Source organism: Meleagris gallopavo, chromosome 2, assembly GCF_905368555.1.
Source record: "Meleagris gallopavo chromosome 2, MGAL_WU_HG_1.1, whole genome shotgun sequence".
NCBI classification, from domain to species: Eukaryota; Metazoa; Chordata; class Aves; order Galliformes; family Phasianidae; genus Meleagris; species Meleagris gallopavo.
Window position 1 is genome coordinate 7,705,338 of NC_139405.1, and position 25,876 is coordinate 7,731,213.

General features: G+C 41.8%; 1 protein-coding gene across 5 annotated transcripts in view; it reads left to right on the forward strand.

Moving 5' to 3' along the window:
* The window catches only part of PELI1 (pellino E3 ubiquitin protein ligase 1), a 48,298-nt gene extending 30,234 nt beyond the window's left edge, over positions 1-18,064 (forward strand). For 3 of the 5 annotated variants that reach the window (XM_085218788.1, XM_085218785.1, XM_085218787.1), the window contains 6 exons: positions 9,217-9,361; positions 9,809-9,938; positions 12,351-12,452; positions 14,155-14,352; positions 14,470-14,658; positions 15,577-18,064. In XM_085218788.1, the coding sequence (XP_085074914.1) occupies positions 9,291-9,361; positions 9,809-9,938; positions 12,351-12,452; positions 14,155-14,352; positions 14,470-14,658; positions 15,577-16,176 (1,290 nt within the window). In that variant the 5' untranslated portion in view covers positions 9,217-9,290 and the 3' untranslated portion in view covers positions 16,177-18,064. Of the gene's footprint in view, positions 1-170; positions 300-9,216; positions 9,362-9,808; positions 9,939-12,350; positions 12,453-14,154; positions 14,353-14,469; positions 14,659-15,576 lie in introns of those variants that run through there. The other 2 variants (XM_085218789.1, XM_085218786.1) reach the window with 2 other exon arrangements.
* Positions 18,065-25,876: the final 7,812 nt, after the last annotated feature.

Below are 25,876 nucleotides of genomic sequence, written 5' to 3' on the forward strand. Positions count from 1 at the left end.
CTTTTTTCCTTTTTGGGGCTGGAGAGTGATGAATTTATGGCATGACAAGCAGGATGCAGGCTGTGACTTCAGCCAATGGTGCGCAGCACGGTGGTGTTTACCTAGCTGACGTAAGGCAGGGCCAGCCTCTGTTTAGTCAGAATGCTTACCCACTGCCGAAGTAAAAGCGCACAGCAAAGGCACTCAGTCTGGCAGTTGCTGGGATTTAAGTTGGTGGATTTTGTCTGTCTTTTAAACAAGATACAAGATTTTTTTTCTTCTCCACGGAGTAGAAATCTTGAAAGAACAGAAGAATACTGGTAAGTTCCCTGTGTGCCATCTCTTGTATGTTCTAACGTTGTGTTGTTTCAGTCTTCTGTAATAGCCTCCTCAGTTGCATGGTTCTCCAGAAGGCACCTGAAAGCCAGTTTGGTGATGTGGCTGAGGGGAAATCTGAGAGCAGGCAATGTTTGTGGGCTGCTTCCCCACCTTGAATAGGAAGAGATGCTCAAAGTGCTGCTTGTTCAGAAGGAGTCGGTTGCTTTTCATTGCAGGAGCAGAGCAAGATGCCTATTATGAAATTGTACCATGGGGGATTTCTCACAGAGCTGTTAAATGTCACTGTTGCCTAAACCAAAAGAGGCTTCAGTGCAATTGTAACTCTAATGTTTGCAAGGTGAAATGATGGGCTGTGTGGAAAAGCTTTAGTGTAATACAAGCATCTGTTTAGCTGCTGCTTTGGTACACAAACTGCCTCGTCAGGAAGTCAGAAGCTCAGAAAGCAAAACAGTAATGTTCAGGTCTGTGGAGCAAGATGTCATTGTGGTTTTGTGCAAGTGCAGGGTTCTCAGCTACTTCAGGTGCGTTGTACAGTAGATCCTCCTGTGCTCAACCATCAAGGTATAACAAGCTCCATCTGTTTGTGTAATGGTCCTTTTAAAAATGGAACACCTATATTTTGGTATAAACTCTTAATCTGTATAGGGAAGTTGTGCTGTGCTCACTGAATTGCTGTGAGCGTTGAGACTACTTATTTTTGAGGTAATAGTGTGTAATTTGTCTGAAGGCAGTAAAGAGTGGGGATTCTAAGGGATCCTGAGTGCAGAGTTCTGTGTCAAACCATTAGACCTTACTTCTGCCACTTCATACTGGCACTGTACAAAGTTTTTCATTTCCTGCTTCTACTTTCACCAAGCACTCTGAAGATATAAATAGATAGTGCCGTGGTTAATGAGCACATAACACTGTTTTATCAGCATGCCTATTGTACTGTTTTATGGCTTGTATAAATGATTTCATACCCAGATTTTCAAATAAAGATAAAAACTCCCTTTTTAATTTTATACAGAGTGTGTAGTAACTGTCACAGTGCGAGCACAACCAATCTGCAGGCTGGTCTTTGTAAGTAGCCTGTACAAATAACTTTTGTCTGGTGGCTCAGCCAACACAGCCAGTGCATCCTGCAGTTAGTTACTCTAGTGCTGAGAGTATTAAGAAAGGAAAGTTTTTTTTTTTTTTAAAGTAACCAGTAAGTGAACATTGTTTGAGCTTTTATGCTTTGTCGCTGGTTTCTGACAGCTGACTTGGTGCACATGGGTGGTAAGGGTGCATGGAAAGGCACCAGTTTAACTGGTAAAGAGCCTTTTCTTGCTAATTAAGGTTATGGATAATATTGCAGTGACAGCTTTAAAATAGCCACCCTGTGCTAAAAGACAAATGTTTTCAGCTTCCCACACACAATCTGAATTACATCAGTTATAATCTGTAGGAGGATATCATGGTTTCCTCAGGGGAGGATCAGCTGTTACTTTTCGTAACTGAAAAAATGCTGGATTTCTTTTTTTTGAGAATATTTTCAGAATTGATTTTTGTCAAACTGTTGAGGTGGATCATTAGCTGTTATATAACTCCTTCAGTTTTAATATGCCTGACCCTGCTCTGATCCCATCAATGGCAATTCAGAATAACGGAGCTGAAGGTAGCGGAGGTCTGATTGAAATCAGGCCACTGTACTTAGACAGATTTTCCATCTTCTGAAGAAGAATGTGATTTTTGAGCACCATCATAAAGTACAAGTTTTCATATAGACACCTATAATAGAAGCCTTGTTCTAAAATGTTTGCCTGAACAAGTGCTTGTACTCTCAGTATTGTTTCTGAGCTTCATAAAATTGCTAAGAGCTGCTTTGGTTTGCCTCTGTGATGAAAACAGCACTTGAGGCAGCACACTGTGTGGCAACCCAACTAAATTGCTGTTTCTTTCACTGGAAAGGGTTGGCTGTAGTTTTGGTGCAAAGCAGTAGATACGCTCTTGTGTATCAAATTAATGCCCTTTTGGAGTTGTCTATAGGCAATACGGTTTTTTTCCACGTGCTAAGACTCTTGTATGACATGTTTCCAGGATTACCAGTCTATCAACAGCAGATGCTGGTGATAAAAAGATGCTTTCATTCTGTTTAGGAGAATGAAAAATCCCTGCATTGAGACTTCACTGATGTTTTCAGGACAGAGAAGCAGACGGTTGTTTGCACTGTTTTGTGCTTGGTATCCGAAGTGGGAGAGGCTGCTGCCTCATTTCAGGATTCGGCCTTGTTGTCTTTTCAGTGCTTTTGTATCATAAAATGCTCTTGTGTATATAGTGGATGACTAAGCTTATTCAGAGACAATATAGTGTAAGGAAAGAAGAAGTCATTCAAAAGCAGGTCTGGGCTAAATTTCCATGCTCTTGAGGCTTTTTCTACACTTTTTTTTTAGGTGCTTAGGCATTTCTTTTCCTAGAAAGGAAGAGAAAATTAATGACCCTACTGTAGAAAGGAAAAATAGCACTACTGATCTGAAGTGACAGTGCAACTTGAATACTTAACAGCTGTTTTGCAGTACCTTTCCCATGCATCTGCAGTGCTGTAGAAAGAATCTGACTGATCTAGAAAGTGAAATATAATCAAACTTGCTGAACCTAAAGTTCCAGGTATGTGTGTGAAGGAAACATGAGCTTGTTTTTAACTGGGAACTGGGCGAAGAGTGGAAACTATAGCTTATAAACACGAAACTCTCCTGTGACTTATCTGCTCTTTTACCCAGGCAGATGTTCCAGTAAAAAAATAAATAAATAGAAGCTTTTAAAAAGAAGTCAGTTGAAGGAGGGTAACTTCACAGTGATGATTTAACCATCTCATACAAGAAAGTGATTTCCCAATCTTTGCCTGCCCTCAGAGCCATAGTAGTGCAAGGAACCGATTCCTTGCTGCTCACATAGAAGAGTAGGGGCATTATCAGTATCAGTTAAGTGACACTAATTCCAAAGACAAGAACATCTCTGTTTCAGAAAACAGGCAGTCACTTTGAACCATGACAATTTGTGAAGGTACTGATGTTTCAAGACTGAGAAATGAGCCACTCATGCAGAGTGATTCTATGTGATGATCCAAAATGTGCTGCTACTCCAGTTATTTTGTGTGTAGTGCTGTAAACTACTGTGCTAACAACTGTGTTTCCAAATCCAGCAGCCTCGACTCCACGGAACTTCTAATCAAGAAGGAGATGGTCTGCTGGAGATTGGTTCTTTTATCTCTCTCCATTTGCTTATTGCCTCTCCGTTCTTTTCCACTTGCAAGTATCTTCATCTTGAGGGACAAGTATTATACACAGACTTCTAGTGTCATGGTTACCTTAACTTTGATGTTCCAGTCCTTTAAATATACAAGTCAGGGTTTATCTTTGAAGGGTTAAGGAGCACTTGTGCTTTAGTTGGCTCTTGAGAAGGTGCTGGGTTTCCTAAAATGGAGTTCTAGGATTGGAATTAGGCTGGGAGGTTGTGTGCTCCAGTCTCTCTACTGTCTACTTGGGGCAACCCTAGATCAGGTTATTCAGGGCCGTGTGCTGCTGAGGTTTCAATATTTCCAGCAATGGAGGTCTTGCAGCTGCTCAGGACTTTTTTTTTTTACCTCTAATTGCTCATCATAATTTCCTGTGTTTGCAGCCTATTTGTTGCCTCCTATTTCCATCACTGCATACCTGTGAGAAGAGTTGGGTTTTGTCCGTATCCTCCCTGACTTAAAGCAGAACTGCTGAGTGAAGAGCTGCATATGACAGTTGCAAGGGTTGTAAATGGAGAACTACAAATAGCAAACTGTATAAAAAATGAGTAGCTAAGCTGTCTTGTGCTTTATTTCTGTAAGGAAAAAAAAAACCCATACCCTAGAATATGTAGATACAGAACGTAATGATAATATAAAAATGGAAAAATATTCATCTTTTGCATCTGAATCAGCATATTTTTAATTTCCTCATTGACAGAGGACTTCTTTTTATATAGCGAGAGTGTTTTTTTTTTTTTTTTTAATGCAGTATTTTAGAAAAGGGCTAGTCTGGCACTAGCTACAGTTGCTAACAGCCTATAATGCTGGCTCTGTGTTTAGAAAATGATGGTAATTTATTACAAAGAGACTTTTATTCTAGTATTTTTAGCTCACAGCAGAGTGTTTAATGAATCTCTGCTTGGGCTCATTGAATTTATGTTCTCCCCTCCCCCCACCCCATTTTAACCATTGAGATACTAGTATTCTTGCTGCAGTTTTAAAAACCGTTCTTGGTCTACTAAATAGCAAGCTTATTCACAAGGTGCTCCCAGTGCAAACAGGATTGGAAGGCTCTCTATAGAAGCCACTACAGACTAATTATGAATGTAGTCTCATGATCAGAAAAGACAGTGGAACGATTGAACATAGCTGGTAAGTTAAAGCTGGTAGTTCAACCAAAATTCATTACATCTCTGGGTTCCCCACTGGAAATGGTTTGTTCAGAGAAAGTAGACTCTTGTAACTTGCTTCTGCTCTGTTTTCATGTGCTCAGAGGCTTAAACCTTGAGGTAGTAAGTGAAGACAAATGTCAGATCACAGAGTGGCTTAGATTGGAAGGGATCTAAAGATCATCAAGCTCCAACCCACCTGCTGAGGCAGGTCAAGCCTTCTCTGTAGGACTCTTCTCAGTGAGTTCTTTTCCCAGGCTGTATGCTTTGCCCCAACCCAAGTACAACACCTTGCACTTGGCCTTGTTGAACATCATTTAGGTTCATATGGGCCCACTTTTCAAGTCAGTGGCATCCCTTCCTTCTGTTGTGTCAACTGCACTGCTCAGCAAATTTGCTGAGGGTGCACTCAATGCCATTGTCTGTCACTGATAAGGAAGTTAAAGAGTGCCAGTCCCAAGGTGGACTGTTGAGGGACTTGTGCCCAGCCTCCACCTGGACAAAGAGCTGTTGACCACAACCCTGACATTCCTGGCACAGATCCTGATGTTCAGTTGGACTTGAACTGATATATGTATGTCTCTAAGTGGCTGAAGGCATGTTAGATTTGCAGTGCTTAGTGAGTCTGAGTCTGTTCATTATTACATGCTGCAGCAGCACATGGCTTGCTAGGTCTGTCTCCAGATTCAGAGATTGGTTTTTGAATGTCACAGGACAGAGGACAATGATAAGGCTTTTCCTTCCATACAAATGTTGTCAGAAATATGTGGCTTGCTTTCTGCAGTAGCAACCTTTACCCTGTGTGACTCAAGTGAGTATTTAAGAACAAAAAGGTGCAAGTTACCTTCCACAGTCTTTCTCCTGGCTACAGAGAAACCAGTTTTAAGAACAACAAAGCGTTGTTTATGAGTTCTTCCTCTTCTATTTTCCTGCTTTAAGACTGAAAGATGCCAACTGGTACCCATCATATTTTTTTTCTATGTGGAAGTTGCTTTACTCGCAAAATCTCTTTAATTATATAAAGGAGAGCTGTGTTCAAGGATGTTGAAGGAATTTTAGAATAGTCTCTTGTTTGGGACTACCCCAATGATGACAAATCCACTGATGGACAGATACCCCACTTCCAAATTAAAGGTCATGGCAAAAAGCTGACTTGCTTGTCTTCAGTTCAAGCAGCCAGTTGCTCAGTTGTATTTGGGTACTACAGCACCAGGTTGACTTCTTGATGTATTTAATTAGCTTTTCATAGCACTTCCATGAAGTCTGATGTAGTATTCTAGAAATAAAAGCCAGGCAGATCATTCTGTAAGAACAAAAGACCCATTACTGTAAAACTTAGTGATTTTTTTCTGGAACAGCTCAAGAGCATTCTGTTCTATAAGTTCCTGTATGCTGTATCCAGCTTTAAAAGATCCACAGGCCTTCTCTGTTTCAGAAGTGGGGTTGTTATCCTGTGGCCTAATCGACTCATCTGCTATGAGTTGCAACTGGAGTAGTCTTGTGAACCTCATTGGAAGAACGTGATCAGCATTTATTATTTCCAGAGGGTAAAATGTCTTTGTTTTGAGTACAGCGCATTGGGCAGATCATAGTGTGAGAAGTAGCATTGAATTGAATTGTACATTGCATTGAATTGCTTAAGGTCTCTGAATTTAGTATGTGCCTGAACTGAAGTTACTGTGTTAGTAGTTAGAAGAGTGATTTGTGCAGCCTGTGGAGGTTCTGATGTACTTGAGACAAAAATCAAGTTCCACCATTCAATCCATGTTTTTGAAAAATGTAGAAGCAAGCTGTTGTATTACTTGGAGCTCTAAATTTACATTTCTGGGACCTTCATCGTGTCAAATAAGAAGTGGGTTTCCTCTGTATGTGCTGCTCCTAGAATAAACCTGGCTGGGTTTATTTAAATGTGAAACAACAACAAAGGAAAGAGCATTAGTGGGAGCTGAGTGTCAGATGCTTGACGCTTTCTTGTATTAAGACTTGTTGCACAGCTAAAGGCAGGCACGTGAGCTTCTCTCCCTTTTTAATTTCTGCTCTGTCAGCTCTTAAGAAGAGGTCACTGGCCACCCATTTGGGTGGTGCTTTCAAGTAGAGTCTCCCTTCATTGTTCATGTGCAATTACTTTTACCAAGACTCAGAAGCTGCCTGACTTGGAGATGCCTTTTGTTTCTTTAGCTTTCCATGAAGTTGTTCACTCAGCTGGGGAAGTTTTTTGCACTGATGTTAGAGATTAAAATTATTTTTAATGCTTGCCTCCTCCCTCTCTCTGTGTGAATTGATGAGCTTTTTTTTTTTTTTTGAGGAATGTAGAGTAGGATGGGTATCAAGTCTTTTTCTATCTTTTTTGATAGTATTTACTACTCCTGTGCTGTTTGCTAATAGATGGCATAACAGATTTCATAGTGCTTCTTCTCAGTTGTTAAATGTTAATTCAAAGGACAGACAGTGTGTACTTTCACAAAGAGATGTGAAGTGCTGCATGTGAATATGTGACGACCAAGTTGAAATTACTTCTATGTGGAGAAGACTGAAGTGAGGACAAAAGACTGCTGTGGAGATTCAAGAGGAAAACAGGTTAATTGTGTAGGGAGGAGATAAAATCATTAGAAACTGGATTTTGAAGACAACATGAGTAACTCTAATGCAAGAAAACTTTACAGCAAAACAAATGCTGAAATACTGAATTTGGTGGTACAAATACTTCATAGAAAATTATCTGTATATGAATATAAGGATATAGATTTCTACTGACTTAAGTAGGAATATTTGATGAAAATACATGCTGCTTATTACAAAATGAAAATACAGGAGAGCAGACAGGAGACAGATGTTGCATGGTAGTGCTGTAGAGTGCACTTGTACATCTAGCAGTGGGTCAGGACATGTTATGGTAACTTACATGTGTGCTTAATGAAGGCTTTATTTAGCTTATAATTTCAAGTACTGTACAGTCCAGAGTACTCAGGCCAAGAGCAAGGAGAAAAAAAATGGAGGAAAAAAGAATGAAGGTAGATGAAAGGTTTTGGTTTAGTCTTCTGGCTGTGTTCTGCAGTCATCGCAGCAGAAGCTGTGAGAATAGTAAGATGTGTGTGTTTGTGTGAAGCCCTCCTGGGTACATGGGATAGCATTCAAGAGGGCAGAAAGGAACATATTGAGGGCATTAAGGAATATACTGATTTCTGAGATAACGTTGTGGCAGGTTGCAAGTGGGGGTTTGTCTGCCTATGCTGAATGAGAAATGCTAGCTCGAGAAGGGCCACTGAAGGCCAAGTTTCCCCATGGTGGAGCAAAGAGAACTAGGGGTAGAGATCAGGTCACTGAAGGTGTCTTTGTTCCAGATGCTGAACAAATGTGAGCAGGATGGCAACCATGGTCACATTTTCTTCTCTGCTAGGGCATACGGTAGAGGGTAGAATGATACAGTGGTTTCTTTTCTGTGTAATATCTACTTCCAGGCAGAAGAAAGCAGAAATACAACATTATTGTCATGATTAAAGTAGATCACAGGATGTGAGAAATGTTGTGTGGGCCAAAAATGTTTGTTTGAATGGAAGGCAGAATATTAACAATCCGTACCAAAAATGCAGAACTAAAAAGCTTAATGGTTTTATGAGTCCGTAGGAAAGCTTGGTCTGGAAGAACCAAGGGAATAGTCTTGTTTCTTTTAAGTGAAAGCTTCAAACAGGCTAGTGTTGGCTTTACTTGATACGAAACAAGTGCTGTGATGGGTACGCTTCCTCTGGAGCATCCTCCTCTTTGTAGGGGTGGGTCAGTGTCTGGAAATGTTCCTAATGAGAAGGTGTAAAGAATGGTACTATGAAGTGATCCTGAAAACAAAATAGGACCAAAAATTACACTCCAGGAAACCACTCTCGTAAAGAATTGATCATAATTTTTACTGGAGATCTGTTTCAAAGAGCTGTTTGCATCACTTCTCTCTCTGGTCAGGCAGAGATCACGTTGCATGCCCCAAATTCATATGGTAGACTCAATATGTAGTTGTCTGACCACTTTCTCCAATCTGCCAACCCAGAACTTTTCAGTCTGGGAAAAAGCTCTGAATCAGACGCTTTCCATGACAACTTGAAGCTCTTTGGTTAATGCACCAGTCTTGTTTTTCCTTTCAATTTAATCCTTATTAGATTCTGCTTCTTGATAGCTGAACGAAACATGCTAAGTGAAGCTATATACAATTTATACTAAAATTATACTAAAATAAAGCATAAAGGGAAACAATGTTTTATCAAGGCTGAATGGGAATTTTCTAAAAACACTTGTCTGCTCGTGTAATTGTTGCAGGCAGCACAGCCTGAATTGATGTGTCTTCATGTGATCTTTTTAAAGTTATTTCAAGCAAAGCCAAAACATGGGAAAGCAGCAGGTGCAAAATAATGTACCTTCTGTATCAGGAAGACCAGAAATAAGTGTGCAGGTTGGTGTAATTGATAGATTTGACTCTCTTACATTTCATTTTCTTTATTTTTACAGGAAATAATGAAAAAAGTGTGCCACAACTCTTGATCAGTGACCTGAAGTTTGAGAAGAAGTCACTAGCTAAGCTCATGTTTTCTCCTGATCAAGAAAATCATCCATCAAAAGCACCGGTGAAGTATGGTGAATTGATCGTTTTGGGGTAAGTGTTTATATTTGCTGGAAGTGAGAATGAAGGTAGAATTTCAGGGCCTGCTCAAAGCAGTTTTCTGCAGGTTGCTGTGAGAGGTGATGTGATCATGCTACCTTTCACTTTCATACTGTGTCTTGGACTCCTTTCATATTTTATCTAGCAAGCATTGAAATGAATCCTTTCTACTTGTTGATAGTAGTTCTGAGATGAATCTAGAGAGCATTCCTTGCTCTGCAGTCTTTGAGTGCATGTGCTGTGGTTCTGTAGGCATGTTTCAGTACTTTAGTTACCTATTCTCTAATTTAAATACGTATAACTAATTTGAGATCTGTAACTTTTTAATACTGTACTAGTTAAGAAGACTTTGTGTTTAGAATGAAATTTTTTGTAGGTCTGCACCTCTTGTGGTTGTACATAAATATGGACTTCATTATTTTTCTATCCTTTCTTTTATAGGTACAATGGGTCACTCCCAAATGGAGATAGAGGAAGAAGAAAAAGTAGATTTGCTTTATTTAAAAGGCCCAAAGCAAACGGGGTGAAACCTAGCACTGTGCATATTGCCTGTACCCCTCAAGCAGCAAAGGTAAGCTTGATTAGCCAAGTCATAGCCCCACCGGGGGATGCAGTGCGGACCAGTTGCTTACCAATGCAAGTGAGCTGATGGGTGACATCAGGACAGGGGGCTGCCTGGACTGTAGTGACCATGCAGTGGTGAAGTTTACTCTCGAGGGATATCAAACAGGCAAAGAGTAAAATCTGGAAGCTTAATTTTAGGAAAGCCAAATTCTATTTCTTCAAGTAGCTACTTAACAAAACTCTCTGGGAATCTGTTCTCAAGGGTAAGAGAGTGGAACAGACCAGTCTGGTCTTAAAGGAAGCTTTCCTGTATGCATAAGAGCTCTCTATCACTGGGTGTAGGAAGGCAGAAAAGGAAGGCAATAGGCCAGCATGACTGAACTGTGACGTGATCAAACTGGAGAGCAAGAAGAAAATGCACAAGCAGTGGAGGCAGGACAGGTAACTAGGAGGAGTATAGGGATACTGCTAGGTGTGTAGGGTTGGTGTCAGGAAGGCCAAAGTGCAACTGGAACTGGATTTGAATAAGAAAGGCTTCTATAGGTATGCAGACTGGAAAAGGAAAGTTCAGGATGGTATACCCTGTCTGATGAGGCAGGCTATTAACAATGGACAAGAAGAAGGCTGAGATATCCAACAACACTTTTGTATTGGTCAACAGGCAACAGACTCTTTAGCAGGGTCTGTTGTAATAGGACAAGGGAAAATGATTTCAAACTAAAAGAGGGGATGTATGGATTGGATATAAGGAAGTCTTTTTACAGTAAGTATGGTGAGGCACTGACAGGGGTTGCCCAGGGAGGTGGTGGTGTCCTGTCCCTGGAGATATTTGAGGTCAGGCTGGACAGGTCTCTGAGCATCTGATGGAGCTGTAGGAGTCCCTGTTCATTGCAGGGGTGTTGGATTAGATGGCCTCTAAGGGTCCTTTCCACTTGGAAAGATTCTAGGATTTGTGTGATTAAGTCTTGTTTCTCCTGGTGCTGTCTAAAGAATTCAGTGAAATCCATGCTGAGATGAAAATAAAAAAAGCATGAAGTTCTGACTGTGAAAAGAATGATTCATATTTATTCAAGGATTTTTGGTACCTGTCAGGTTTAGCAAGAAACCATTCACAGTCTTTGACGTATCCAGAATGAAAAATGCTTGTTTTTGAAACACGAACATTCAAGACCCAGTCTTGTCATGTAAAACCTTTTATTTAGTTTTCCCTCCAAATTTGCTACAGACATTTGTTTCAAACTTCCTGTGTTTGCACTCATTCATGCTTTTGGGCTAAGCTTGCTTTGTATAAAGCTGCTTTTGAAATGATCCTTGATCAAAGCTCTGTTTGTACTTCCTACTCAGTCCAGTGGGTAGGAGTTCCCTGAAGATGAGGACAGGTGGTTTGGCAGGGCACATTTTTTTATGGCTGGTAACCAAGTTCAGAGTTCCCTTTAAGAAGCAGTGAAGAAATGGCCTAAATCCTGAAGTTGAGTTGTACTTCATGTCAAAACTCAGGCTATTATAGGTAAGGTATTACCATGAAATACTACTTTATTGTGGTGTTTCCGTGTATGTGCAATTATGTTCAGTAGTAAGAAGCAGATCAGTTCCACTAATACCAGTGGAATTCAAGAATGCATAAACATTCTTATCTAGTTATTTAGAGAGATCCAGTATGTGCAAGATCAGGCCCTTGGACAAATTCAATATAGTAAAATATTTGATTCTGAAAATAATTCAGTGCTTAGAAATATTGATTCCTAGTTTAATACTTATCTTTGCTGATAGTTTATGGTCTTCAAATAATAAGTGCTACCTGGAAGCACTTCACAGAAGTTTGTTTGTTCAAATAGTTTTAGTTTTGCTTATGCATAACATAGAGATTGCATAAATCTCTAGAATGAAAATCTAAACTAACTGAAGCCTAGGCTACTTTGCCTCAGCATGTGTAAACTAGGTAAGAGTTACTAGCACTCCTTGTAACTTCTTTGTCCGTGTGGCTTATTAATCATCAGTGATTTTAAAATGAACTTAGATATGTTGTTTTTTTTTTTTTTAAATAGAATGAAGTCTGTAAATTTTTATCACTTTGCTGTTAAGAAGTTCAGGCTGAATTGAGTTTCAGCCTTTGCACTCAGTTTTATTCTTTGTGTCAAAGCCAGCTGTGCTTTAATATTAAGCATGACTAATAATCCATCTTGATTACATTTATTTTGTGGCAGCGTGCGGTAAAGAGACCAGTTTGGTCTGTTGCTGAATCAATCCTACAGCTTTTTTTAATGGTGAGGACTGGTTTTTGTCAAGTCTAACTACAGGTGTGTCACTAATGAGCATCTGACTTAATGTGTCCATTGAGCAGAAAAGAGCCTGGCTATATTGCCGCTGTATTAAGTAGATTTATTGTTCACTGGTGCAGTAATTTCTTTTCTTTCCACAGGCAATAAGCAATAAGGACCAACACAGCATATCTTACACTTTGTCTCGGGCCCAGACAGTAGTAGTTGAATATACCCATGACAGCAACACAGATATGTTCCAGGTATGTGAATTAAGTGATATCAGAATGTATTCTCACCTGTGCTGGTTTTCAATGAGACATTATCTCAACATGCTTTTCTTTTCACATTGTTACTTTCTGCGCTTTATTCTTCAGAGATGTTTAATTCTGTTCATTCCCAAGGCCATCACATATACAAGGCTGTGTATCTGTGCATCTCTTTTAGGTTCACTTGGTCACAGGCAAAATATGTTTCTGCAACTAATGCACAAAATTATGGTTTTGCTGTTGACTGCCACTCTGCCAGTCACTTAATTTTGTAAGGGGGGATGAGACACAGGTTAAGAGTAAAGTGCACAGTTCTCTGAAGCACTCGGAACTTTGCTTCCAGCATTCATGACTTGGGATCAGCCAGTAGGAGGGTAGAAGAAATGCAGTGTAAAAATACAGGGAAAAACTTCTAACACAACCCCAGAAATAAGTTTAAAGTGGTGGGAAATATTGAGAGAGGCCCACTTCTAATGTACTATCAGTTTAGAATAACTTCGTAGGAGTTTCCTGTGTGTATGAAATTGAACCACAAACACATTTGCAGCTGTGTTCACTCATACCTTATTATTTCCTGTTTTTCTCAAAAGGGTTTTGTTTCAGATTTTTTGTTTTGTTTCTTCTGATTCCTGGACTGATAGCACATTGATTTTCCTTGTACTTAATGTAAGGCAAGGAGTTCTGCTGTCACAGCATTTAACTGTGACGACATTGCAGAATCTAAGGAGGTAGGAGGTGTTGGTATGTGGTGAGGAAGCTGTATGCAACTGCAAATATCTCCAACAGCAAAAGGGCTGTAACAAACTAACTGCAGCATAAGCTGCAGTTTAAGTATTCTCTGTTCAGGCATGCTATGGCATGTATTCTGCTCTTAAATTACCAGTGGTGATCCTTGTGTACTGTTGGGTTATCCTGTCTAAGAGGAAAAAAAAAAAAAAAAAAAAAAAGAAAAACACATTCTGACAAAGCAGTTTCAGTCTCTCTTCAGTTTCAGCTCTCTAGCCTTCACCAAAAACCGCCTCAGGCTCTTTGTCTCCTGCCTAGCAGTTAATCAGTCTTAATATAACCAGCTATGTTTTAAGAGGCTTGAGAGCTCTGAAAGTGAGTGAAAGGTAATAATGAACAAGTGGGCTTAAAACCTGGCTATTGGGATGTTTGGGTTTGGGATATAACTCCTCTCTTTTGTAAAGAAGACAAGATGAGAAAGCAATCAAACACATGCAACTGTATCAAAATTGGTAAAAGTGTGTGAGGCTGCAAATCTCTTTTTCTTCCATGCAACTAGAAAAGAGGGCACAACTACTCTGGGCACGCAAAGTGTCTGAATACCACTTTTCCATCTGACTGCTTTGTCCCAGCTGTTCAGCTACTGCTGCTGCAGCTGATCCAGGTGATCTGAGTTTTAACTTCTCTAAGGAGACTTTCAATGGGAAATTCTCAGTATTAGCTTAATTACATCTTTTTTTCCTCCTTCCTTCAGTTGGCTGTACTCAACCTTTGCAATAACTTTGATCACATGAAGATAGAGTAAATAATTCACATTAGGCTTCAGAAAACTAAACTCAAATTGATGGATGGAAGAGCTTCAAATTGGAATGCTACAATTTTTTTTTAATCGTTTCTAAATTGTTTTGGGCTTGAACATTACTAGATCTAAAGGCAAACTTCTAAACAGCTTTTTTATCCCTTTTTGCAGATTGGTAGATCAACAGAGAGCCCTATAGACTTCGTTGTGACAGATACAGTTCCTGGAAGTCAGAGTAATTCAGACACGCAGTCTGTGCAAAGCACTATATCAAGATTTGCCTGCAGAATCATATGTGAACGTAACCCTCCTTATACAGCAAGAATATATGCTGCAGGATTTGACTCCTCGAAGAACATTTTTCTTGGGGTAAGGGGATTCTTTTTGTTCTCCCATATCAGTGCAGGCTTCAGTGCTTATTTTTGATCTAATCTGAGTCTCTACTTCAGCCAAATTAGAAGTTCTCATTGATGTTGTTTCTCCTAGGAGAAGGCTGCAAAGTGGAAGACATCAGATGGGCAAATGGATGGACTAACCACAAATGGAGTTCTTGTTATGCACCCTCGTAATGGATTTACAGAAGACTCCAAGCCAGGAGTATGGAGAGAGATATCTGTGTGTGGGAATGTGTTCAGCCTCCGTGAAACCAGATCAGCTCAGCAGAGGGGGAAAATGGTAAGAACGGAGACCAGCGTTTTATGTAGCATATTTCAGATGGGCACAGACACAAGTGATACAGTTTGGGCCTAAATAGAAGCCAGAATCTGCCTAATTCAGTGCATTTGTCACCTTGTGCAATAAGTTGCATTGACTTATATCTTTCTCTGTGCACACATGAAAGGTTCTTGCTTGACCTGGAAAACTAAATCTGTCTCAGAAATAGTACTAAACTACAGATTGAGAATACTCTCCTCAAATGAGTTGGCAATCTAGTGTGCCCTTCTGTAAGATGTGATCATCATGGTCATGTTTTAAAGAGCATTTCCCTGATTCTCCCTTTTGTGTTCATGCTTTGAAGTTTTCCTATATTTCCCTTCTTAAAGAATAGAAAAGAATATTTATTAACACATGTCTATGTACCTGGATATTCATTTCTTTGTTTGCATTTTTACCTTCCTCTTTGTTTCCAAAGCACTGGTGGTGACACTTTTAGGAGGTGATTAATTTTGGTATGACTTGAGTCTCATAGCAAAAATAAATGTGCATGAATACTTTATTGGTCCATTTAACTAGGAATGCTGGCAGCTTATTTTTCTTGGGGAGAGCAAAGCCTTGTGCAAAGGTACAGAATCACATTGTTGGAAAGGACCTACAAGATCACCTAGTCCAACTGTCCTCCCATTACCCTTGATGCCACAGGCCACTTCACCGTGTGTGAATGAAACAGTCTAAAATACAATGGAGGTCTCCACGTAATTTTTTAACGTACACCTTAATCTCTTAAGAAGCTCTTTTCCTTAAAAGAGAAGGAAGTAGCACTGGGTTGTGTGGAAGTCTTGCATAGGGCACTTATTAGTTGCTTGAAACTTTATCCTGATCTTCCAGCTAAACCTGTATAATGAAAGTGCCTTGTTACTCTTCAAATAATGCTAGGTGGCACCTTTCTCTTCCTCTGTCCATCACAAGGTTGAAAATGAAACAAACCAGCTGCAGGATGGCTCTCTGATTGACCTGTGTGGAGCAACGTTGCTGTGGCGCACAGCAGAAGGGCTTTCGCGCACTCCCACCGTCAAGCACCTGGAGGCGTTGAGGCAGGAGATCAACGCGGCGAGGCCCCAGTGTCCGGTGGGCTTTAACACCTTGGCATTTCCCAGCATGAAGAGAAAAGATGTTGTAGACGAAAAGCAGCCGTGGGTGTACCTGAACTGCGGCCACGTCCACGGCTACCACAACTGGGGAAACAAGGAGGAGAGAGACGGCAAGGATCGAGAGTGTCCCATGTGCCGCTCGGTCGGCCCTTATGTGCCTCTGTGGCTCGGATGTGAAGCGGGATTTTATGTGGATGCGGGACCTCCAACTCACGCGTTCAGCCCGTGCGGCCACGTGTGCTCAGAAAAGACAACTGCTTATTGGTCCCAAATCCCTCTTCCTCATGGTACTCACACTTTTCATGCAGCCTGTCCCTTCTGCGCACATCAGCTGGCTGGTGAGCAAGGTTACATCAGACTCATTTTCCAAGGACCTCTTGACTAACACACGTATAACCGAGGACTGCAGTAAACTGATAAGCTAAGCGATTCTGATTTTTAAATCAACCGTTTTTCGTAATCTCTGGGCTTTGCTGGTTTGCATTAAGATGAAGAATTTTGGTTTTTTTTTTGTTATGACAGCTAAATCCCTCTCTATTGAGAAAGGTCTGCAAATGGAAGAAACAGGGGTAAGAGAGAAGTCCTGCTTGTTTAGTTAATAACTGCTTCTTGAAGAGGTGAAGGAAGTATTGCGGAGTGAATTGAAATGCCTTTCGTTTAATGGTTTTGAATCAAATGCCCCCACAGTATTTGAAATTTGTTTCCATTCTTTTTGTATATGGAGGTTAAGTAGTTCAAAGAGCAGTAGTTTACAGCTTGGATGCAAACATTGTAAAATATATCGTGTATATTAACTCTTTTCTATTTATCTTTATTACTGAAAATGCATAGAATGCGTAGAGTAGCATGGTCATAGTGAGTTACATCCAGCAATTGGATAGTAGAATAGTTCTGGATGGAGAAGGAGGTGAGATGGAAATGGTAGAAAAATCTTTTTTTAATCTGCAGTACTGAGTTCTTAGAATAGTTAAAATACTTTTTGAACAAAGCTAATGCAATTTATGATGGCGTCAAGATGTGCTTTAACCACGTGAAAGGTAGCTGAGAAGGACTTCTGAAAACGTCTTTTTGGTAGGACTGTACTTAAGATCTGGTTATGAGAAAAATATTTACCAGACTCTTTGAATATGCAACTTAGTCTAGATTAAGGATTTTTTCCTCCCTTCATGCTAACATGTCTTTATTTAGCATTAGTGACATTTCTGGGGGGTTTTTTCAATGTTAAACTTTAACAAACCTGAAAGATCAGGCTCATTTTGTTTCTTGCTGTTTGGGGATGTGAGAAGTGCATGTGCCCATGCCACATGTGATGTGGGGAGCAGTTTGTGAGTGGGCCACAGTCTCCACTTGAGAAAGGTTTTGTCTTCTGCCTTTTGTCTGGCTCCTTGCAGCTGTGCATGTGGGAGCCACCAGTATCGTGTGCTTGCCTATATGCTGCTCTGAGGAGCTGGGTGCAGGTACTCATCTAGGCCACACGTGGAACAAAAGAGAAGCCTGGTACCTGCTGGATGTGTGCTGCATCCTGGCGTCTTCGCACACTTGACCCAGTTGGCAATCTGTTAGGGAAGAGCTTGCACTGGGACTGGCCTCGTAGACTTTGGTGTGGAAAGACTGCATAAGATCTGTTTGCACTGTGGTGGGCCCTAGGTTGTGGTCTCTGTGCTCTCCTTACCCTAACCCTCATTTCCATTCTGTATTCGTCAGGAAAGGCCAGTGCACTACATCCAGCTTTGCTGCTAACCCACCATGTTTAATGGCAAATACACAAACTGACTTTTTTTTTTCAGGCCAACCTCCTGTTGTTTTTTTCATATGTACTGTATAATTGACGGTAGCAAATCTCCATACTTTATACCTTGCTTTAATTTTCCCTTCCAAAGCTGTTCTAAACTTTTTGGTTTAAAAAGAGATGTATGTTGCTTAGATGTCATGAAATACTTGCTTTCGACTGTCAATTGTTTCCTCATTTTTTAAAAAGAAATTATATATATTGTTTGGTTCACTCAGGAAATGCATGTGTCAGGAAACTTGTATTATAAGTTCAGTTAGTTGTCATGTACAAGTAACTGCTGTTACTCCCTTTTCATAGAAATATAACTGATTTTGGCATTTTCCAGATTATATGCATTAAGTAATGAAACTTATGCAGCAAGAAACCCCCTGTATTGTAGTTGTTCTAATCATTTTATTCAAACTATGTTATACTGTAGTTTAATTTTTATTTGCAAATTAATTTATTCAAACTATGTGAGTAAACTCTTTTCAAAAATAGAGATTTTGGGATTATCTGTTGCTTTGTTTCCAAGAAATGGGGAGGATGTCTAGAGATGACTTTCATTGTGTTCTGCACGTGTAGGTTAAGATAAAAAAAAAAAACAAAAACAACTGAAGAGTTTAAATGTTCATCATGGTTTGGAAAGGCTCCCTTCAGATCTCGCCTTTCAGCGTGCTTTTATATTTAACCCTACATTAACAAAAGCAAGATTGTTGTTCAAAAGGCAGGTAAATGATCTCTTACTCTGAGTGACTTGAAATTAACGAAGTGCAAGCAAAAATGCCAACCAAGTGGCTGGAATCTTGGAAAACTTCAGGAGCTCTTGATTTCCTTGTCCACAAATTGGATTGACACATCATCTCTGGTCATGATCTTGTTGAATGCAGGATTCAGAAAAATCAGAAAAGGAAATAACAAAAGCTATTAAAGCAGGATGAGTAATACAGAGGCAAATTGTGAAAACAGATTGAGAATTGGACTGCAAGTAACTGCCCGCAGCATACTCACCCCATGTTGGTGGTACAGCATGGAACCAACAGTGCTGTTGCAACTGGGTATGCAAACATCTGACTGCAGAGCAGAAGAGGGGCTAATGCCCAGTGCACAACCATTGCTGAACCTCTACCTTATTAAGATGATTCTTTATGCTTCTGTTGTAGTTCTAGCCTCTTCCCCCTCTAAAACAAACATTACAGACTAATGTGTAGTTGCTGAAGAACTGGCTATTTCTCTGGGTAGCATTATGTTAAGATAACCTTTCAGTGCCCTGCGCTCTGCTGCACACTGCCTGTAGTACGTTTTTCTTGACCCAAGGTGGGCTTGTTTAATCTTGTTTTTCAAGTGGCCCTTCAAAAGTCTGAGACGTGGAAATCCCACTGTCAAAAGTAGGATAGCAGTGGTTAAGTAGGCTGAGGAACAATTTCCATAAGCCATGCAAGCTAACTGAAAGCAGTGGCTTTGACTGTGGTTCCTTATTTGAGTTCCCCCAGGCTTCTTTTCTTCAATAAACAATTTAAACAGAAGGTCTCGTACTCCATAAACTGTAAAACAAATGGGAGATTAAAAGTAAAATCATCCCTTTAACACAAACAGCTGACTAAAACTCCCTGAACTTCAAGGCCTTTGCTTCTGTACAGATGTGGGAGCTGGAAGAAGTGCAGGAGGAAGCGCCCTGCTGGCGGTGAGATGACAGCTTGCTTAGCCAAAACCAGCCCCAAATGAAATCTCTGGCCAACTTTCAAAGGTTTATTCAAAAGGAAGGAGGCATTTATGCAACTGGCAAATGAGATGCGACTATTCCCTGGGAGATCACCACAGGTGTGTGGAACTGATGGAGGAATGCTCATGGATGTAAAGTAAACATAGGCCTTTTTCTAGCCTTAGTGTTTTGTGATCATCTGCAAAAATGCAACTGGAAATCAGCATGTAGCTTTAGTTGGTTTGTGCATCACTGCTGTGCTCTGTGCACTTCTTTGTGTGCTGTGTAATGCAGGTTATCTAATGAGCTAATTTACTTTTCAGCTGTAGGAAATTGCAAGGGTTTAATACTGGTAAAAGGGAGCAGGTTGATACAGCAGCTGGCTAATGAAGCCCTTTTCTGTTTTTTTTCCAGAGCAGAAGCAGGGCAGCTCTTTGTGCACTGACTCACAGCAGTGCAGAAGAATTAGAGGCTAGGATGTCGCTGGGAACTTTCCCTGGGAAGGGAGTGGGTAGCTGGCACCAACAGAGCACCGTTCCCTGGGCTGACTCAGCCATTGGTTTCAAGCAGCACACCGGGTGCGAGGTGTGCATCTGAGATGTGGGCTGGGGATGAGGTTTTCTAATCCTATCTGTGCTAGGCTTTGTTACGCTTGCAAAAATGAGGCCCGTCTCCAGAAGGGTTTAATGACACGACTGTGATGACATGGCCCTGGTGTCCTCCTGCTCTGCACTCTGTGAAATGGCATAATGACCCTGTATAGCACGTGTTACCCCTGTCTGAACAGAGGCAACTTCCAGGTCTGATTCTAGGAATAGTTCTGCAATATAAAGTTATTGGGATGGCTACAATTACCTGCCTGCACGCTGTATTTCAAAATGGATTAAGCCTGGCTGTTGAATTAGTGGACATTTTTTGCTCCTTGTCTCAGCTTATGCAAGACTTGCTTCATTCTCTGAAAACACTGACAAAGTTGCTCTGCTTTTAAGTGTAGTATTTGGCTTCAACATAAGGGCTGTGATCATCCTAGAAATGCAAATTCTAGGGCTATTCTTATGGCTGTAGATCACTTACACACGCTGTCCTGCATCCTATGAAAAAGATATGGCAAAACAGGAGCTGCTTGGGCTCCTGTAACTTGTGCTGGGGCCTTTTGGCAAGCTGTTGCTGCTGAAGCCAGGCAGCACTGCACCTGTCCCTTCCCAGGTGCTGCTCCCATGGAGCAGCAACAGCTCAGGACCCTATTGACTGGCCATGAATAGTGGCAGCGTGTCAAACTTCCGATGTGGTATCGCATGGAAATGTACCCTAAGTCAGAGAAACACTGCCTGTGCTGTTGCACGTGAAACAACCTGGAGCTTCAGCTGAGCTGGGTGCTGCTGGTTGCAAGTCTCTGCTTTCTGAAAGCAATGAGATGGCAGCTGCAGGGAGCAGAGACCCATGCTTTTGTTCCTCAAGCCTAAGCTACCTCTGACAGAGCTGCCTCGGCACTGTGCCTGCAAAGCTGCCACGTGAGGGGTGGCTGGGGCCATGCATTAGTGCAGCATTGGTACCAGAAGTCCCTGTGTGTGAATCTTTGTGGCCCTTCCTTGGTCTCTCAGGAGCAGCTGCCCCCTCTCCTTTTCCCTTTCAGCCTTGGCAGATGCAGTCCTTCTGTAGCCTCAGCAAGCAGGTGACTGCAGAACAAAGCCTGCAGCTGGCCCTGTTCATGCTGGCTTGTGTGGGATCAGCATAGGCACCAGCTCAGGCTGCATCACCTGAAGCTGAGCTGTGGGGAAGATGAGTAACCGGAGGCAAAGTGCCAGCTCTGGCAGCCAGGAGCTCCCTGCCCACTCCCTGGCTCCAAGCCGCACCTGTGAGCACAGTGCATCTTGGCCACAACAGGGGAATGTTAGCAGCATGTAGGGGAAGGAATAACAGGGCAGAAAGAAATATCCATAGGTGAGCAGTCAGAGAAGGGCTTCAGTGCTTGGAAACCATAGGCAGTGATCCTTTGCCTCAGAAGGCCTCAGGACCTGTCAATTGTCCTCTGAATCTTCTGAATGAGCACCATCTGGATCCAAAGTAACCGCTTGGTGGAGCAAGCTCCAGCCAGCCCGCAGTTTGGTTTCCAGGGGCAGATTATGTGTGTGTATGGGAGGAATATGAGCAGGGCAAAGAGATGCAGAGCTGCCCGAGTCTTGTACAAACTGTGGCTCAGAAGTTTTTAGAATAAAAGGTGGCATACCTGGCTTTTTCTTCCTTTTACACAAATGCATTTCAGTTCAAATAGGCTTCCAGTACCCAAAAAAACATTTGGCAATGAGTCCTGTGGCTCAGCTGCACATCATGAAGTTCCTTCTATTTGCTTTGAGCCTTGTCGCCTGATGACTTTGCTGAAAATCCAATTTATTGTATCACAGGAGGCAGTGAATAACCATTTCTTCTTTACCTTTTATATGCCACTCTTAATTTTGCTGCAAATGTGCCCACCTGTCCTTGCCTGTCCTACAGTGAATGGATGGATACCAGCACTGGAATCACCCACATGTCTGGCCTGTCCTGTTTGCCTGACTGCTGGCAAGATGCTGAGCTGTGAGCAGAAGCACCAGTAGAGCCTCCTGCCATTGCTGCTGAGGGGCCCACGCAGCTACACAGAGGGGAAGGCAGGGGTGAGGCATCTCACAGCCTCTGTGTGGGTGTGAAAGACCTTACAGATCAAGCAGCGAGGCACTTTGCTGCTGGCAGAGGCAACTCCTTTGTATGTGGCAACACCTGCAAGATTGCGATGTTTTTATTTTGAATGCTTTTGCTGATACAGTGTCACTTCTGTGGAAACTAAACAGCTCTGAGGTGGGAGTAAATTATTAATCTGCTCTGATTTCTTTCCTCTACCACGTCTATGTATGTAACAGTTCTGCACTGAGATCACACCTGGAAAGCTGCTGCCTTCTGAAATGCGACGAGTAGAATCCTTTGGAGTTATAGCTGGTACGCACACCAAGTTTGTCTGTTTTCCCTCTTCCTCATGGAAAAGTCTCATTAAAAGACTTCTCTTGCAAATCATTTGCATAGCACACAGCTCACTCCTAGGGATTCCCTGTGGGAATGCTTGCATTAAGCATGAGCAGCATGAGGAGGGTAGATAGGAAATGATAATTCACTTATTCAGACAGTAGATGAAAGTACAATACCAAGTTAAATCACTTGGGAAAAGCTTCCTCATATTTTTTACTAATAATTCCCAGGATCATCTTGTCCGCTTTTATTTACAGCTCATCGTCCTTATCCTTTCATTTGTTTCTGCTTCAACAGCAAAAATATTAACTTTTTTCTGTAGCTGTTTTGTCTGACGGTTTCTCAGTCACTATGATAATGACTTCTGTTTCAAGTGTTTCTTTTGAAACATGTGATTATTTTTTTAATGCACCAAACCATGTTGCCCAGGCTTGGGTTCTACAAAATGTTTTTTTTTTTTCTTCTTTTTTTCTTTTTTTCTTTTTCTATCTATTCTTTAGTCTGGATAGGGTTTCCCTTCAGTCTCTCCTCGATTAATGCTGAAAATATGAGCTGGCAAATAATAAGGTAAGTGCAGTTGCTTCCCTGTGCTGCTGGGACACGGCCATCTGAGGGACATCTTGTTGGTAGCCCCTGCTTCATCTCAGGGCTGAGGGGTTTGCTGCTTTCCTCGGATCATGCTCAGATCTCACCAAGTCTGTCCCAGCACCTCCCACGTCACAGTCTTCTGACACTTGCAAAAATATCTCTTTGTATGACTACCTCACGACTGGGATCCACCTGTGCTATTCCATTTGCTTGGCTGCAACTTAGGAGCTGAATGTACACGAAGCTTGTAGTTCTTGCATTCTCTCATCTCTCCAGAATAATATTTTTAGCTGATCCCAGAAGATTTGAAACAAAACAAATGCATGCAGCAATATTATAAACTTGCCTAGATGCAAAGCTAAAAACTGCAGCTTGCTGTCATGTGTGGTAGAAGAGGAATCGAGTCAACTCATCTTTTCCAAAAAACATGCTTTTTTTCTCTTGTGTGGGAGGAGGAGAGAATTAGTTATTCAGTGGAACAAGGACAATTAAAAGCAAATGCAGCTTCCAGCGATGCCATCATCTGTTCTGTTAGCCCTGAGCAACACGGAGACAACCTGGCTTTTAATTGGCTTGTTTTTTTTTCTGGTCCACACTTCCAGTTGGCGTGATGGCTGACATTTTCAAAAGCCTTCATAGGACAGAGATGAAGACATGCCTCTTCCCATCATGCCTGGGCAATCACTTCAAATGTGAGGTTTTAAAGGGGTGGACAGCTGTGGGTCTCACCTGTCTGGCCTGCCTTTCTGCAGGGAGCTGTGCCTGGGGATCCCACCGCAGCCATAGGGTAGTGTGGGTTCTGCAGAGCAAAGCTGCCCAGGCTTCACATTCTTTTAACGAAGCTTTGTTTCTAAGGAGGAGCAAAATCAAACAGATCACCTAAATGCTGGATAACAGCACCAAGTATGGGTATATAATGCTTTTTGACTTATTTGTGTTAAAAGTGGATTCAGAGCAGCTTTCCTGGGAGAAGCAGGGTGACCAAAGTCCTCAGCTCCACCATCACTCCTTGTGCTTTCAGTGTTACTCAGCACTTCTGCCAGCGTCACTCTTTATCACTTGGAAATCTCACTCCGCCTGTTCTCAAGCAGGAGGAGCAGAAGGTGTGCACAGTGCCTTCAGGCATCTCTGACTCAGTGCTCCTGTCACAGCTCCTGGCATCTGCCTGCCTGGGAAAGCCATCGCTGGGGCAAGTCCCTCTGTAAAAAGGCTTGACAAGAGACTATGCCAGCATCAGGGCACAAACCACCACCCCTCTGTCCCTAAAACAATATTGCCAAATGCACTGTGTTTAAACAGTAGTATTTTTCGTATCACAGGGGCTTGTGACAAAAGTCTTACAGACACATACAGTCCTTAAATATATTTGTATTTTGTTATATTTTTATCTTATTAAGCTCATGGTTAATAAAGCCAGGCTATATGTATGTTTCTACACTGAAAGTGTGTTGAACAGTAACACACAATAGGCTTCGGTTTTGCTGACCCTCAACGATCTTTCAGACTGTAATCTGATCCAGATTACAGACATATACATATGGGATGTCAGAAATTGGCTTCCCCAGGATGCAGGTGGAGCAGGGCAAGGTTGTGTGAAGAGATGAATAATTGTGGGAGTCCCCGTGCTGGGGGTATTTAACTCACTTTAGCTTTTGATAGTCTAATAAATGGCAACACGCAAAACGGTACATGCTGTGTGGCAGCGGCTTCTAAATGATTTTCTTGCCCTCAGTCCAGCTTGTTACCTTACGTCCTGTACAGACACCGTCAGCAATCACTGTGTTTGCTCCCAGGTCCTGCATGGCAGCACAAAGCTGTGTCAGGCCCCAGTGCCTCTGAGGCGATTCCATCCTGATCCTGGCAGAGCCCTGGCGAGGAGCTGCCAGCTGATCCATTTAATGTGGACTTTGCTGAGAAGGGAGAGTGCTAATCTTTTAATCGTAACGTCGCCTGTACTGAGTCAAACGTCTTACAAAATTCCATCACAGCTGCCAAATTCAAAGAAGGGAAGCAAGTTTGCTAAATGCAAGTTTTTGTTTAAAAAAAAAAAGAAGAAGAAGAAAAAGAAGCTACAAGCCATGCTGACTGACATTTAGTTGATATCCTTTACATATGAGCTCTTATCAGCTTCATTTTGCTCGGTATGGATGTCAGATGAGCAATGATGCTTCTGCTTCTCCTGGGTGCTAGCTCTTACAATCTCTGGAATTTCCCTAAGACTTCAAGGAGGAAGGGGAAGAAAAAAAAAAAAGAAAACCAGCACGGGTTCCCAAATTGCATCAACCACCACTTTCTAGAATGTCAGACGCAAGCTTCTTTGCATCAGCTGATCTTAAAGTTTTGTCCACAGTGTAATCATGGATCTGTGGAAATCCTCTCTGTATTAGTCAGCCCTGGGGCAGGGTCAGCTCTACTCACGTGCTGCTCACCAGTGCTCAGTGACCTCTGCAGGCGGTCTGTTCCTCAGTTCAGCTATCCTTGCAGAGAGAAATTGCTCCTCGTCTTGAACCTAAATCTCCCCAGAAGGAAAGATTTAGCACATTATGCTTGTTCCCTCCCCAGAGGATGTGGAAGCAATCATTCTGTTCTCCCTGCTTCTGGCAGCCTTTTACGTATTTGAAAGCTGTTAGCATGTCTCTTCTCGGCCTTTTCTTCTCTACTAAAGGAGTCCTTTTGATCTTCACTAGTAGGTTACGCTTGCCAAACTGCCCTGGTTCTTATTTCTGTTTCCTGAACTCTGTCTTCAGCTTCATCACGTCCTCCCTGAGGCCCTTGATGTGCTGAGTGAAATGAGAAGGGCCCTCCCCATATCCTGCACGCTGCACGTCCTTCCAAAAACTTACCCACCTTCTCCTGTGGGGAAAGAAGATCCTGATTCCGTTTCAGTACGTTTCTGCCCACTGAGAAGCATTTTGGTTTGCTTGCCTGAGCCCCAAATGCTGTGCAATTTGAATCTGTTACAGCATCCTCCTTCTGGGTTTTTATGACAAGGTGACAGGATTATGCGTGCCAAAACAACTCCGTAAC